General features: G+C 43.7%; 1 protein-coding gene across 1 annotated transcript in view; it reads right to left on the bottom strand.

The window, feature by feature from the left end:
* The window catches only part of SHPRH (SNF2 histone linker PHD RING helicase), a 1,474,452-nt gene that overhangs the window by 299,876 nt on the left and 1,161,333 nt on the right, over nt 1–13,243 (bottom strand). Inside the window, exon 26 of the mRNA XM_069606718.1 lies at nt 1,377–1,469. Within this exon, the coding sequence (XP_069462819.1) occupies nt 1,377–1,469 (93 nt within the window). The remainder of the gene's footprint in view (nt 1–1,376; nt 1,470–13,243) is intronic.

Genomic DNA, 13,243 nt, shown 5'->3' with positions numbered 1-13,243 from the left:
GGCCCAAGGTGTACTGAGGGTAAGGGATGGGATAATATCCAGCTCAGAGGTGGTGTCTAGGCCACTGGACTCTTGAAGGTCCAAGGGTCAGCCCCTGGACGCTCTCCCCCTCTTTGTGGAATTCCTCTGGAAGGTCCCTTTCCTTCCTGGAGACCAGGGGTTCAAACCCAAAGGGAACCTAATCCCCCTCCTCAAGTAGATGTCACACATCTTCGATACATAGGGTTTTGTAATGGAAGAGGAACATACCCCCAGGGTTCTATAGAGTCGACTACGTTCTTCCCTCTTTTAGGCCAGGCCCAAGCAAGTAGGCGAGTGGGAGCAGACCATAGTGGGCACACTGCGAGCCACGGAAAACACAGTGAGTCCTGTCAGTCGCCAGAGACGAAGCCGTCAATAGCTGAAGTCGCTGGCGCCTTGGCTAAGATCTGGCGTGAAGCATCTTCTGGCAAAATTGTTATCATTTCTACGGGTTGGACGATTGGGTGGGGAAGGGTACCTATCCGGCACTGGAGAAGTTCTGGATCAGTGACTCTTCTTCTTGGAAGAGGATGAAGAATGCTAGTGCAAAGATCCACTCAGAGAGAGGGTCTCTTGTGATGGTGCTTCTTTTTCTTCCTCTTTTCCTTACACGGAGGAGATCTCTTCTCTGGCTGATGCTCCGTGCAGCACAATCTCGAACGAGACCGTGTAACATCACTATTTGTCTTGTAGAATAAGGTACAATGTTTTGCTGCCTGGTCCCGGAGGGCCTTCCGGTGCTTGGACTGACACAACCTGCAATCCTGGGTGTCGTGTTCCTCGCCCAAGCAGCACAAACAAATCCAGTGCGGACCTGAGACTGACATCTGCCGGCCGCAGTCCGCACACGTTTTGAACCATGATGCATTTGCTGGGTTAGGCATAGTGACAACAAATTTGAGGAGCGTGTTCCTGAAGCGAACAGAGTGAGCAGAAAAAAGAAACTGAGATCACAGCGCCTTAATATATACTGGCCCTGACGTGATGTCTAGCTCATGGCACATAGAGGCATCGGATGGACCTGCGCAATGCCCTATGGTGGTGGAAAGGTTTCGGAAAAAGCAGCTGCACTGTTAATAAGATTATCATAGATAAGGAATCCGTAGGCGGAAGGAATTCATTAGAAAAATTCATTACCAATTGTCAAATATGAGAGTACGTCTTACTTGGAACCTAGCGATGTGTAATATGCATATGGTGTAAAAAGTAAATCAAAATATTTTCTTAACAACATAATGGGAGATTTTTGTGTTTTGAAAAAGTGCCAGCAAAAATTAAAACAACATGTTGATTAATCTATTATTATGGTTACAGACTGACAACAATCAATAACACTAAATAAATGTTGGTTGTACCGTTGAGAAAACTAATGCTTTGGCACCAGGATCCTTGATCTGAATTTTCTTCAGTGTCCTCACTACTGCTTCCACTTTAGTAGAATGGCTACCCTGTAAAAACAAACAAACATGAGCACAAAAAGAACCCAATAAACACATTAGGAAGGAAAACTTCCATGAGCTTTTCTTGAATTATCTTTTTCATTTAGAGCCAAAACGTAGTTCACCTTAAATAGTAATTACAAATCAGGGCACAATATCACCAAAGTGGAGTCTAAGTTCACATAGGTGCTCCAGAGACTGACATTCAACTCAGCAGCTGGCAATGTTCTGTTATTGTAGAAATGTAAATGCCACTAGCAAGGAATGATCATATGCACCTGTTCTCCTTGAGGAAAACACAGGGCCCGATACTCACTGCAGAAAATTAAAAGCGGTCTGTAACTGAGAACGTTATACCATATTTACAAAGCTCTAAAGTGGAGCAAATTTTGAGATGCCTCTATCAGCTTCGAGATGCACTGTAGGAAATGTTTGGAGATGTGCAAACTTGATTTACAAACAGCTACTTATTAAGGACTTGTGAACATGTATACGTTTAATCAATCAATCAACAAGTGCAATCGTCAGCTCTGCACATGTATCTGACAATTTCCTCCAATGAAAACAGTGGTAGATCAGAATCTTTATTAGAAAACACAAGGCCTAAGCTTAAGATTCTCTGCCCTATTAAATAGTCCTCTGTCAAGAATCCCATTCTAATTATATTTGGTTATTTAGAACGTGCTTAATACCCAGAGGTTTCTAAGCGCGGACCCTGGGATCGAACCTGTGTTGCTCTGTGTCTTCTTGCTTCCAAGGTGAGCACGTTGGGACTGCAGGGAGAGCGTCCGAAAGTGAGACATGGTATTCTCCCATTCCTTGCCCCAATCCATCCTACCAACCCTCATTGTTCATGGGATAATACCACCCAAGTCCCGTCCTAAACCATCACCTTCCCTCACAAAACGAGAAGATAAAATATCTTGGACGGCTAGGGAGAACAAACCCTTTCACACCTCTTGACACCAACATTGTCTCTCCTTCCTCAAAACCCAGAGGATATGCTGGGAACCCACCCTTTTCCTCCCAGCTACCCCCCACCAATAAACAAAGGGATTTAGCATCACTCACTCGCCTTAATAGGTCCCAACAAGTCCCCAAATCTGGTACTGAAAAGAGGATGAGACAAGCTCAAACTCCCTCAGTCTGTCCAGGGTATTTCCAATTTCACCCCATCTCCCCCATCCCATTTTCAAAATGTACTGGGACAAGGATGAGGCTTTCAAAAGCAATGAGTATTACCCACAGGAACAACATGGAGAGGCAAAGAGAGGCCTACCACATAGCGCCATTAGGCTGTCCCACTAATAGAGTCAAGCAAGGTCGTTGCCCCTGAGCTATCCTCCCGAGATAACCTAAGCTCCTTGTTCCTTCCCTACCACTACAAGGGAAAAGAAACAGATTCATCATCATCATCATAAAACGTTATTCAAATTGTGCCTTGGCGATTCATTAAAGTGCACAGGGCAGTAAAATCAGTGTACAATAAAAACAAATTAAGGAAGATATGAAAAAAGGAACAATACATTATCCATCAAGTTGAGTCACAGAGATAAAGCAATGGGTTCATCATATCATAGGTTTTAGTGTCTCGGATCTGAACCAGAGTGTCTTTCTGAAATAGACGTTCAGGGTGTAGTTTACCTACAGATCTTTGCTTGAAATCAGATAAGTATAGGCCGGAAGGCATTTCCCCTGTAGTTGTGCCAGCTTCGGCTAACTGGATGATTTCCAATTTTGAAAAAGCATAGCTGGAAGACCACAAATTGAGCACACTTGCAGCAATTAGGCTTTTTAGAACTTGGCTGCACCAAAGGATCTTTTTAGCACATGGGTGGGGAATTATGTGTTGGTTAATGTAGCTTTGGGATTCGAGCGCGAAGATGGCCAAAACTTAAGTTATGCATTCAACCAGGATTGAGAGATCGGATTTATACTGTGAGAAACCTGAGGGCTTTCTCACAAGTAGTCCCACGGGATCCATTGCTCAGGTGGCCAGGGGAGGGCCATCGCTCTTGGATCCCGACCTTGGAGAGGACAAGCGAGGGAGGATCACCTGGGCAGAAAGTCACCAGGGACTGCAGGGAGGGCGTCCGAAGGTGAGACATCATATTCCCCCGTCCCTGGCCCCAATCCATCCTGCCAACTCTCATTGTTCATGGGATAACGCCACCCAAGTCCCGTCCTACACCATGACCTTCCCTCACAAAAAGGGAAGATAAAATATCTTGGACGGTTAGGGAGATCAAACCCTTTCACACCTCTTGACACCAACATTGTCTCTCCTTCCTCAAAACCCAGAGGATATGCTGGGAACCCACCCTTTTCCTCCCAGCTATCCCCCCTCCAATAAACAAAGGGATTTAACATCACTCAATCAACTTAATAGGCTCCAACAAGTCCCCACATTTGGTACTGAAAAGAGGATGAGACAAGCTCAAACTCCCTTAGTCTGTCTAGGGTATTTCCAATCTCACCCCATCTCCCCCACCCCATTTCCAATATGTACTGGGACGAGAAAGAGGCTTTCGAAAGTAATAAGTATTACCGATAGGAACAACATGGAGAGGTAAAGAGAGGCTTACTACATAGCGCCATTAGGCTGTACCACTAAGAGTCAGGCAAGGTCAGGCACTTGATTACAACTGTGCACACCTGACTCCACTTGACTCTCCACTACACTATAAAAGGTGTGGTTCTGCCAGAAGCAATGAGCGAGCTGGGGTTGCTGGATGGAACCTGGAAGCCAAGGAGCAGAAGGCTGCAGAGAGAGGAGCCTGGAAGATCAAGTGGAGTGCAGGACGCCAAGACGCTAGCCCGGTGTGTCAGAGGGGAAGCAGCATGGCGAGGGAGCGTGTCCAAGGAGACATAGCGGGATGAATTGCAGACCGTTGGCCGTGTCCAGGCCAGTGCTCATTCTCCTGGGACGTGTGCCGGTCGCAGGGGTGCCTGGGGGGCAGGTGGTAAGACCCTGACCTCAATCCAAGACCCTGGAGAACTGCTAGCCAGTGCAGCGCTACTTTGGCGAGTCTCACGAGTTAGAGAGAGAGAGAGAGACTCAGTAGTGTGCGGATGGCTGGAGCAGGAGCAGAAGTAATGAAAGCAGGCAAGCGGCCCGATGATTGAAAGTGAGAGAAAGAGCGCTACCAGCGCAGAAATCAAAAAGACAGAAAGAGAAGGTGCACTAGCGACATGGAAAGAAAGCGAATCGAAAGCAAAGAGTGAGTGAGAACGACCCAAAAGCGGGGAAAAGGGTGCAAGCGACCCAAAATGGAAAAGACAAAAAGAAACAGAAAGAAAAAGAACGGAAAGCAAAGAGGGTGCGAGCGACCCGGAAAATGGTGCGGGCGACCCAAAACCAAAACAGTGTGTACAAGAAGCAGAGAAACAGGAAATGAAGATGCAAGAGTGGATGAAACCGTAAAGAGAAGAGGCACAGCAAGGTGAAAAGAGGGTGCATGACAAAAAATAAGGGGTGCAAGCAAGAAGCACAGTGAAGTGGAAAAGAACAGAGTGAAAGAGGCACAGAAGGGAAAAGGTGCCAGAAGAAATATGCAGAGAAAAAGGAGAGGGACTAGAAGTCAGAGTGGTCGCGCCTGGGAGGAGCAAAGAGCCTGGCGATCTCAAAAGTCTCTGTTACAACCCCCACGAAAGAACTATACATTGAAAGGTACATCCTGACAAGGAGAACTTTTTGTTTAACGGCCAAATGGACCTAAACTTGGGGGGAGGGAACCCTGAGAGGCCCAAAGAGAATTGTAAAGAATACTGTTATAAAGATTAGAGAGGCCTAGACTGTGGGGAAAGGAGCCCTGGGAGGCCTCAAATACACTATTTTTTCATTTTTAATCAAAGGGGCCTGAGCTTGGGGAAGAGAAACCTCAGAGGCCCAAAGAGACAATGAACTTTACAGTCAAGGCCTAGGCTTGAGGAAGGGAACCCTGACAGGCTTAACAGCAGTTTTGTCTTTTTGTTTGGAACTGGAAGAATCGAAGCTTGGAGAAGGGAACCCCAAGGGTCCCAGAGACTTTGTGAACTTTATTGACTTGCTGCAAAAGCCCTATGTGGAAGGTTCCAAGGGCAACCCTTTTTGAGTTGAACTATTCTTGAAACTGGCAGAACAACACCTATTGGTAAGGCTACCTGAAACCAGCTGCGATTTATAATTCTTTTTGAGACACCATTTTTCCTGTAAGAACCCCCCCCATCACATTTGTTATAAGAGTGAGGGCAAGCATAGGTTTGGACACAGACAAATTTTGGTTTTGGACTTATGGTAATCGACGGCCCTTAGAAGCATTAGTTGAGGGAACAACCCTATTAGAGTTAGGGCCAGGTAGACATTACACAAAGCCCACAAATTGTGACAATAAAGGTTTTCAAACTGTTACTTTGAGTCTGTGTCTCTCTTGATACCATGCCTGTCTCACAATACCTAGTTCAATGTGCAACTTGAAACCTGGTGAGCAATTTGGCAGCCCTAATATTATGCGACAAAATTGGTTTTCCGCCACTTGTGATATACGCACGGCTTCATAGCCCCAGTCCTCTGTGGTGTATATGCTGATAGCTTTAGTGCGCGCAGCATAGATTTCCATAATGATAGTCACCAGAGGACAGAGCCAAACTTGCTATGGGCACCAGAGCTTTGGGCCATCTTCCTGGGAGCGACAGTCCGAGTGCGTAAGACCCCTTACATTTGTATCAAAAGTTACCCCCAAGTAAGTAAAATGGCATTTCTCTGGGATGTTTTCGTCTGGCCCACTGGTGTAAATGAAGCACCTTTTTGGGTGCTTACTTGCTGAAAAACTGACAACCACGGATTTGGCTGTATTTACTTTTAAGTCCAAGGAGACCATAAAGTGCACATATCTTGTGATCTGTTTTTGAACTGAACATGGTGTTCTTGCGATAATAGCCAGGTCGTCGGCATAGGCCAAGACGGGTGTTCATTTGGAACCAAAATGGGGGACATCCGCTTGGACATCGCCACTCAATTACCTCTATGGAGCTCCACCAGGACCCTAACAATGTATTCCAGTAGGCCCTGTTTGTTAAGGACCATCCACAGCGTTGTTCTATTGACATAATCAAAAAGCTGTGGATATGTCCATGAAGTCGACATAAAAGGGCTCTTCATCAATGTGTACAGCAATTGCCAGGATCAGGTACAGGTTTAATACCCGATTCGCAGTGCCGAGACTATCACGGAATTCTAGCTGTGAGTTGGATAATTCTTACTTTATTTTACTGTAGTACTTTCGTTCAATATAACCTTTTAACACTGTTTAATATTTACAACATCCCATATTCATATAATACATATCCCATACAATACACACATTTAAAACATATCATTGAATATCACCAAAATAAAAACACTTAATAATATCTAATATCTAATGTCCTTTTTAAAGGCTATGAAAGCAAAAAAACAGTTTCTCATTTCAATTCCTCATTTCAATAACTTAGAAATCTTTAGCCATACATAATACATAGTAAAACGTAATACTGTGCTATTACAAGAGCATAAAAGAGCCCAATATTGGTCTGACTGAATATTAACTAAGTCAAAATATAGGTTTTGGTATCCTTTTACATATGTTTTGAGCAATTCTGGACAGTTAGCAAATGCTTAGGCGTTTCCACCCCAGTCTTGCAAATGCGACAGTCGCTATTGATAGGGTATCTTAGACCACACCCCTAACCTCGAGAGAGTAGAAGCATAGCGAGAAGAGTTTGCATGATGAATCTTCTCATCTTGCTTTTATTTAAGTTCTCAATGTAGCTGCAAGGACCCTTCATGGGAAACTTTTTAGTGAATATAATGTAGAATTAGTTTTAGAGGACAATTTGGTCAGGTGATTATCTCTATCCCATGTTATGGCGTTCCTTTTTATCTCCTTTCTGGCTCTACCGAGCTCTAATGAGAACTCAATAGCATATCCAAAGTCTTAAAAAAAAAACCTTTGATCTCCTGTAGCCAAACACTTAGAATGCCTGAGTGACTGTCCAAATACAAACCCATTAGCAAAATTAGAATACATAGAAACCTGGTTATCCTTTTCAGCTGACATTTTCAAATAAGAGTCCACTAGTTATTTTTCTTTGTCTATAGACAGATGTCAGACCTAATTCACAATGTATTAGCTGTACAGTGGTGCAATTTGGGAGGCCCAATGCCAAACACTAAATCGTTCCTTCTAGAACCTCAGGCCAGGACGTTTCTTGACTGGGAAAGATGTCTAGGCCATAGAGGGGCCCCCGTACAAGCTAGCTTTGTACACATTCAATAGGCCGTCCACTAAATAGCCCCCTTGTGTCCAGCTCCTAATAGCATTGAACTTTTTCTGTACTTTATCCTCGATTATTTTAGCCATTTTTTAAATATTCAAGTAGTTGAAAACCGTGATACCCAAATAAATATATGAGTTCACTACTTCAAGGGTCTCGTTATTCATTTGCCATACAAAGGTCTTAATCTTTCTATTCAGTTGGATGACAATAATTTTTTTCTTTTTATGACGGATTACCAATATTGAATAACTTTGAAGGGTGGATATAATGGGTTGTAATTCCATTAAGGTGCGGACCAGAATGACAGTATCATCGACGTAGGCCAGCAAAGCAATCTGCTGACGGCCTACCAGCGTAGGAAATCTATTACTCTTTCTTAATTCGTCATCTAGAACTGAAACGTAGAAGTTATACAGAGCTGGTGGTAGTGGGCAACCCTGCTCTAAACCATTATTAGTTTGTATCCCGTTAGTCTAAAGGCCTTCTAAATTCATCCTTAATTGAATCGAAGTGTCACTGTACAGAGCTTAAATAAAATATAAGATTATCGGATGGAACCCCCAATTTTCAAGTTTTTTCCACAATATTTGTTGCTTAACTGTATCAAACGCACTAACGTAATCATCATAAATATACAGAGCGCTGCCTTTATGTTTCAATGTGGAATGTATTAAATGATACAATGTCCATAAATTAGACAGGGTTCCTACGTCCTTCCTAAATCCTGTTGGTTGATTCTTAAAAAGATTTAATTCCCTTATCCAGTCATTACATTTTTCCAATATTAGCAAGGACAATATTTTTAGCATTAATCTATCATTGCGAGCAATCGATAGTTTGTGGGAGTTTCACATAGGCTTTTTTTAACACATGGATTATTATGGAACACGTCCAACTATCAATTATGTTACCTGTGGTTTTAATCTGAAGAAAGAGGGTTAAAAAAATCATAGCCGATCTATTAGGTTTTCTTTTAATAACGATGTTAAGCTCGCCCATCTGTGCCAGTGGCCCTAGATGGCTTGAGTTTATAGATCAAACGATCAATGTCATCCAATGTAAGATTAAATAGGTCCTTGTTTACTATCATGTCATAGTTGAGAATCATATCTTCCATAGTAGTTGGCAAAAGGTATATTTTATGAATTTGTATGACTGAAACTTCCATAGGGGTCGCAGTGACTTTTTTTATCAGAACTACCTGTAAAAGAAGCTTTAAACAGGTTCTGAAATGTACAGATAATTATTATGTGATTCCACACAGTCGCTAAAATGATACAAAAATAATGTGAAAAATGTTTTAAACTTTATGTCTAAAAGGGATATAGGGTGATATGATGACGTTAGGGTGTCATTACCTTTCTTGTAGATTGGACAGAAGATTGCGTCTTTCCAAGAGCTAGCATGATGATGACCAACGCAAAAAGTAGGTCATATTTGAAGAGATCTGCAAGTACACTATTAGGCCGCGTGGGGTTTTACCTGCCCTTTGTGCATAGATTGACTTCAATACATAATCTCATGTTACTCCGGGCATCAATACCCCAGCGGAAAAGGCAATGGGAGAACTACTCTCATGGCGAAATGTTACCAGATGAACCAGAGGTGATGGCGACCACCTGTCTGAGTAGACTTTGTAGAAATGAGTCATCCAATCATCTGCCAGGACGGTGCAAGACACTACCTGTCCTGGCCCAGAGAAAGGCGGGCTTGACTTTACAATTTTTCAGAATTTATTTCCAGTTTTTAGCTCGGGATGCTTCCAAGAGCTTATCCCAGGCATCGTTGACTAGGTCTTTTAACCTATTTTTGATGGTTTGTTTGTATTCCAATCTTTTCCCAATAGCCCCGGTGTCGATGGTTTTGCTTTCAAAGCAGTTAAGAGCTTATTTTTTGCTAGCCTGCAGTGGGTGTTGCACCAGTCTTTTGTACGCACAGTTTGGCGAGCCCTTATTTTGGCCTCAAATTGATGAGCAGCAACGGTTTGTTTTCCAGGTAGATCTGATGGGGTGCGACCATTTAGTGCTCTAAGGCCATGCTCGATCAGCTTTTCAGCAAAGGTATATTTAGGCCCTTGTCCAAACAAAGGAATGTTGTCTGGTTTCTGACCCTTACCCTGGGTCTCTCTTTATCAACAATGGACCACTCGCCCAGATGCACAGTTCCACAAGTACACTGAATTGAGATTTCTCTACTCTCACCCCACCTTGGAGTCTCTTCAGGTTCTCCCAGTCTTGTGGCTTCCTGCATTTTATCCCACAGGGGATTCTCGTAGTTCTTCTCACCCCGCCTTGGGGTTCCTTTTGGCATACCCTGCCTTGGGGCTTCTTAGGTATTACCCTGCAGTGGGGTCTCTCTGCTCTTACCGGAGCTTGGGGTTTTGTTACAGTCACCCCGCCTTGGGGTTTCTTTGGTTTAACCCCATCCTGGAGCTTCTTTGCACTCACCACGCCTTAGGGGCTTGTTCCTCTCACCCTGCCTTGAAGTTTTTGTGAATAAAGAGGGTCAGAAACCATAACAGCTATTCTGACAGGAAGTTTCAAATTCTCAGAGTTTAACTCTCACATAGCCAACAATGAAATTGGGATCTAATGATAACTTATATCCGTTTCTGGGGATTTACAGACTTCTAAGGGGGTGGGAGGTCACCCCAGTGGGATCTTGCTTGCCCTGGCCTCTAAGGGGTGTTTAGCTAAGCATGCTCACCTTCCCTAGTCCTACATGGGGTTGCTTCTCCTCGGAGGGACTGGGGGGTGGAGGATACTAATTCCTTAGATTTGTCACATTTGCGGGATAAGCAATGAGAGGCAGACACAAGGTTGTATAGTGTTTTCAATATTCACCATTTTTATAGAAAGAAAGAGTGTTTGGAAAAATGCCTATCTTGCCCTAACCAAAAGAGAATGGCCCTAAATATTAAAATTAAACTAAAATATATTGACCTTGTGTCCAAAACGCATCTGACCCTCACAATCATACAAAAATCAAAAGGTACAATATACTTGCTATCGTCACTTCAACTAAGTTGTGCAGACACCATATACATGTATAGAGTTTCCCTTCCTCTGAAATGTTTCAGAAAAAGCTAATTTGAAATACTCTGTTCACCAATGTTCCATTAAGGGTAATGAAAATGTCTCTTTCCTGGGTATTCTCCTTAAGATGACAAGGCAAAGTGTTCTTTTGACAATCCGGGTTGAAATAGAATGAAAAACAGTCTTTTACAGTATTTAGGATGGCCAAAGCAAAAATGTTCAGTTTTAACAAAGGCGTGATATAATAAAGTAATTTTTTAACAAAACCTTGGATTTCCTGGTGTACCCCCTGCCAGGAACTCGTCCACAGAACTATCCCATTTCAATAAAGTCTTAATAGAACCAAATATCTTGTCAACACAACTTTGAATTTTCCTGGTATACTCCCTTGCCAGGAGAGTCCTCACTTTGGCTCACACAGACCCCCTATTACACTCTCCTGCCAGATAACTTTTTCCAAAGAAGGTTCAACTGAAAGCTCTGGATAGCATAGTTTATTCTCCTGTTTGGAATATCCCCTTTTTGACTCACAAAGATCACCTGTTGTACTCTCCTGCCAGGCATCGCTTTCAAAAAGATTTCACTACCTAGTACTCTCATCAGGTCTCACTACAACATTCATCTTTTGTTTAAATATCAGACAATGGCACCTCCTCATTGACAACCTTGTTGACTTCAGTTAGCACTTGCATCAATTTCCCCCATTCTGACACCCACTATATTTATTTACATTTATAAAGCGCACAAAAACGGCCCTTGGGCATCGTGGCGCTGTTACAGTAGGTTTCCTTAGTTGCGAGTGGGGGTACCGAATGAAGACAATAAGGAGGGGTACAGAGTAATGACAATAAATACAATAATGGCTACAAGCTACAAGAAAGTTACTGTCATGAACTACAGAACACGTCCCTTTTGGACTTCCTGGTCCTTGTCACAACGGGGCTTGCACTCCATAATACTCCCAACATGGTCGTTCCGCGTGAAACCCCTTTCTCGCTCCACGTGCATTCCAGTTTTTGGGTGCTAGGTGTTGGCAGCTGGAGCCTCCCACTTTAGCTCTTTTGTAGGCAGGGACGTAGATCTGGTTGGAGTGGTGCGCTCTAATGGGTATGGAAGAAGTGATGGGAGTAATCTTTTCAGATATGTAGCAGGGGCAGTGCAGGAGAGGCACTTGTGTGTGATGGCCATTGTTTTCAATAGAATGCGCTCTTTGACTGGCAGCCAGTGCACATCTCTTCTTGCCTGTGAGAGGTGTTCCCTTTTAGGGATGCTAAATGCAGCTCTGAAGGCATTGTTTTGAGTGACTTGTAACCTGTTGAGGTTTTTAGAGGAAGTTCCCTGGGGAAGGGCATAAAAGTAGTCAAGTTTGGCCCCTACTGTAGCCCTGGCTATTGCTAGGCAATTCTTAGTTGACAAGTAGGATTTGACCGCGTTGATGATTTTAGTGGTGAGTGCTGCAGAGAACGCAATGGCACTGACTTGGCGCGTCATGGACAGAGAGGAGTCGATGAAAATCCCTAGGGTTTTGACTGCTGGAGATACTGTGATAGGCGTATTGTCGATGTTGAAAGTCTTGTATTGAGGGTCAAGTTTGTTGAGCGTGTCTTTGGTGTATATGATGGTGTGTTCAAGCCCCTTCTGTCAACCTATCTTATAATGTCTCTTGGCAATAAGTGGTCCAGAATTCTCCCAACTGACATCTAGTGTCAGGAGAATTACACAACTTATGCCTCTTTGTTTCCCTTACAATGTTGTTTTGCTTATGGCAATGCGGGTTCCAGATTTCCCCCCAACTGATATCTCAAGTCAGAAGAACTGCACCATGTTTGCCCTCTTGTTCTCTCTGTAACTTCATTTGGTGGGCATTAAAAACGTTTACTTAATTGTCCATTTACATGTCAGAACGCCCCAGCGTTACTACTCCCAAAGAGCCAACTCACCGATATCTCTTGGCATCTCCGACTCGTGGTACGTTGCAGCAGCAAAGTTTTCCCAGCTTGCCAAACCCCTTTTCAGATCCTCTGCCGACTTTGTGGTCCCTCGCCGATACGGGCGCTGCTTTTTCCGGTCAGACAGCGTCATGGACAACCTTTCTGCGGGTTGCCGGTTTCCTTGCTACACTTCCCCAGAGCCTGTCAGATTTTGTTGAGTCTCCCGCCATTCCAGTATGTCGGATTGAAAATCGGCAGTCGGGGAGCACCTTTCTGCCTTGGCCTGGTTCGCTCCTCCACGTCTGCCTTTCTCTGGGGCTCTGCTTCCTGCTCTCTGCACTCTGCACCTCGATCTGGCTTCTCCTTCACTTTCCCTTTCCCCAGTCTGCAGGTGTTTCTCAGATTTAAATGTCCCATGGAGTTTATTGAACAGGCAATATCTACACTGCACATTACTACTGCTGCTCCTCATTGCCTCTTCATTCCTCTTCTTCGTCCCAGTACTTAAAGCTTCCTGGGA

The sequence above is a fragment of the Ambystoma mexicanum genome, chromosome 4p (genome assembly GCF_040938575.1).
Source record: "Ambystoma mexicanum isolate Mex_15411 chromosome 4p, UKY_AmexF1_1, whole genome shotgun sequence".
Classification (NCBI taxonomy): domain Eukaryota; kingdom Metazoa; phylum Chordata; class Amphibia; order Caudata; family Ambystomatidae; genus Ambystoma; species Ambystoma mexicanum.
Note: the sequence above shows the minus strand (reverse complement) of the source record. Positions and strands in the feature narration are given on the sequence as shown.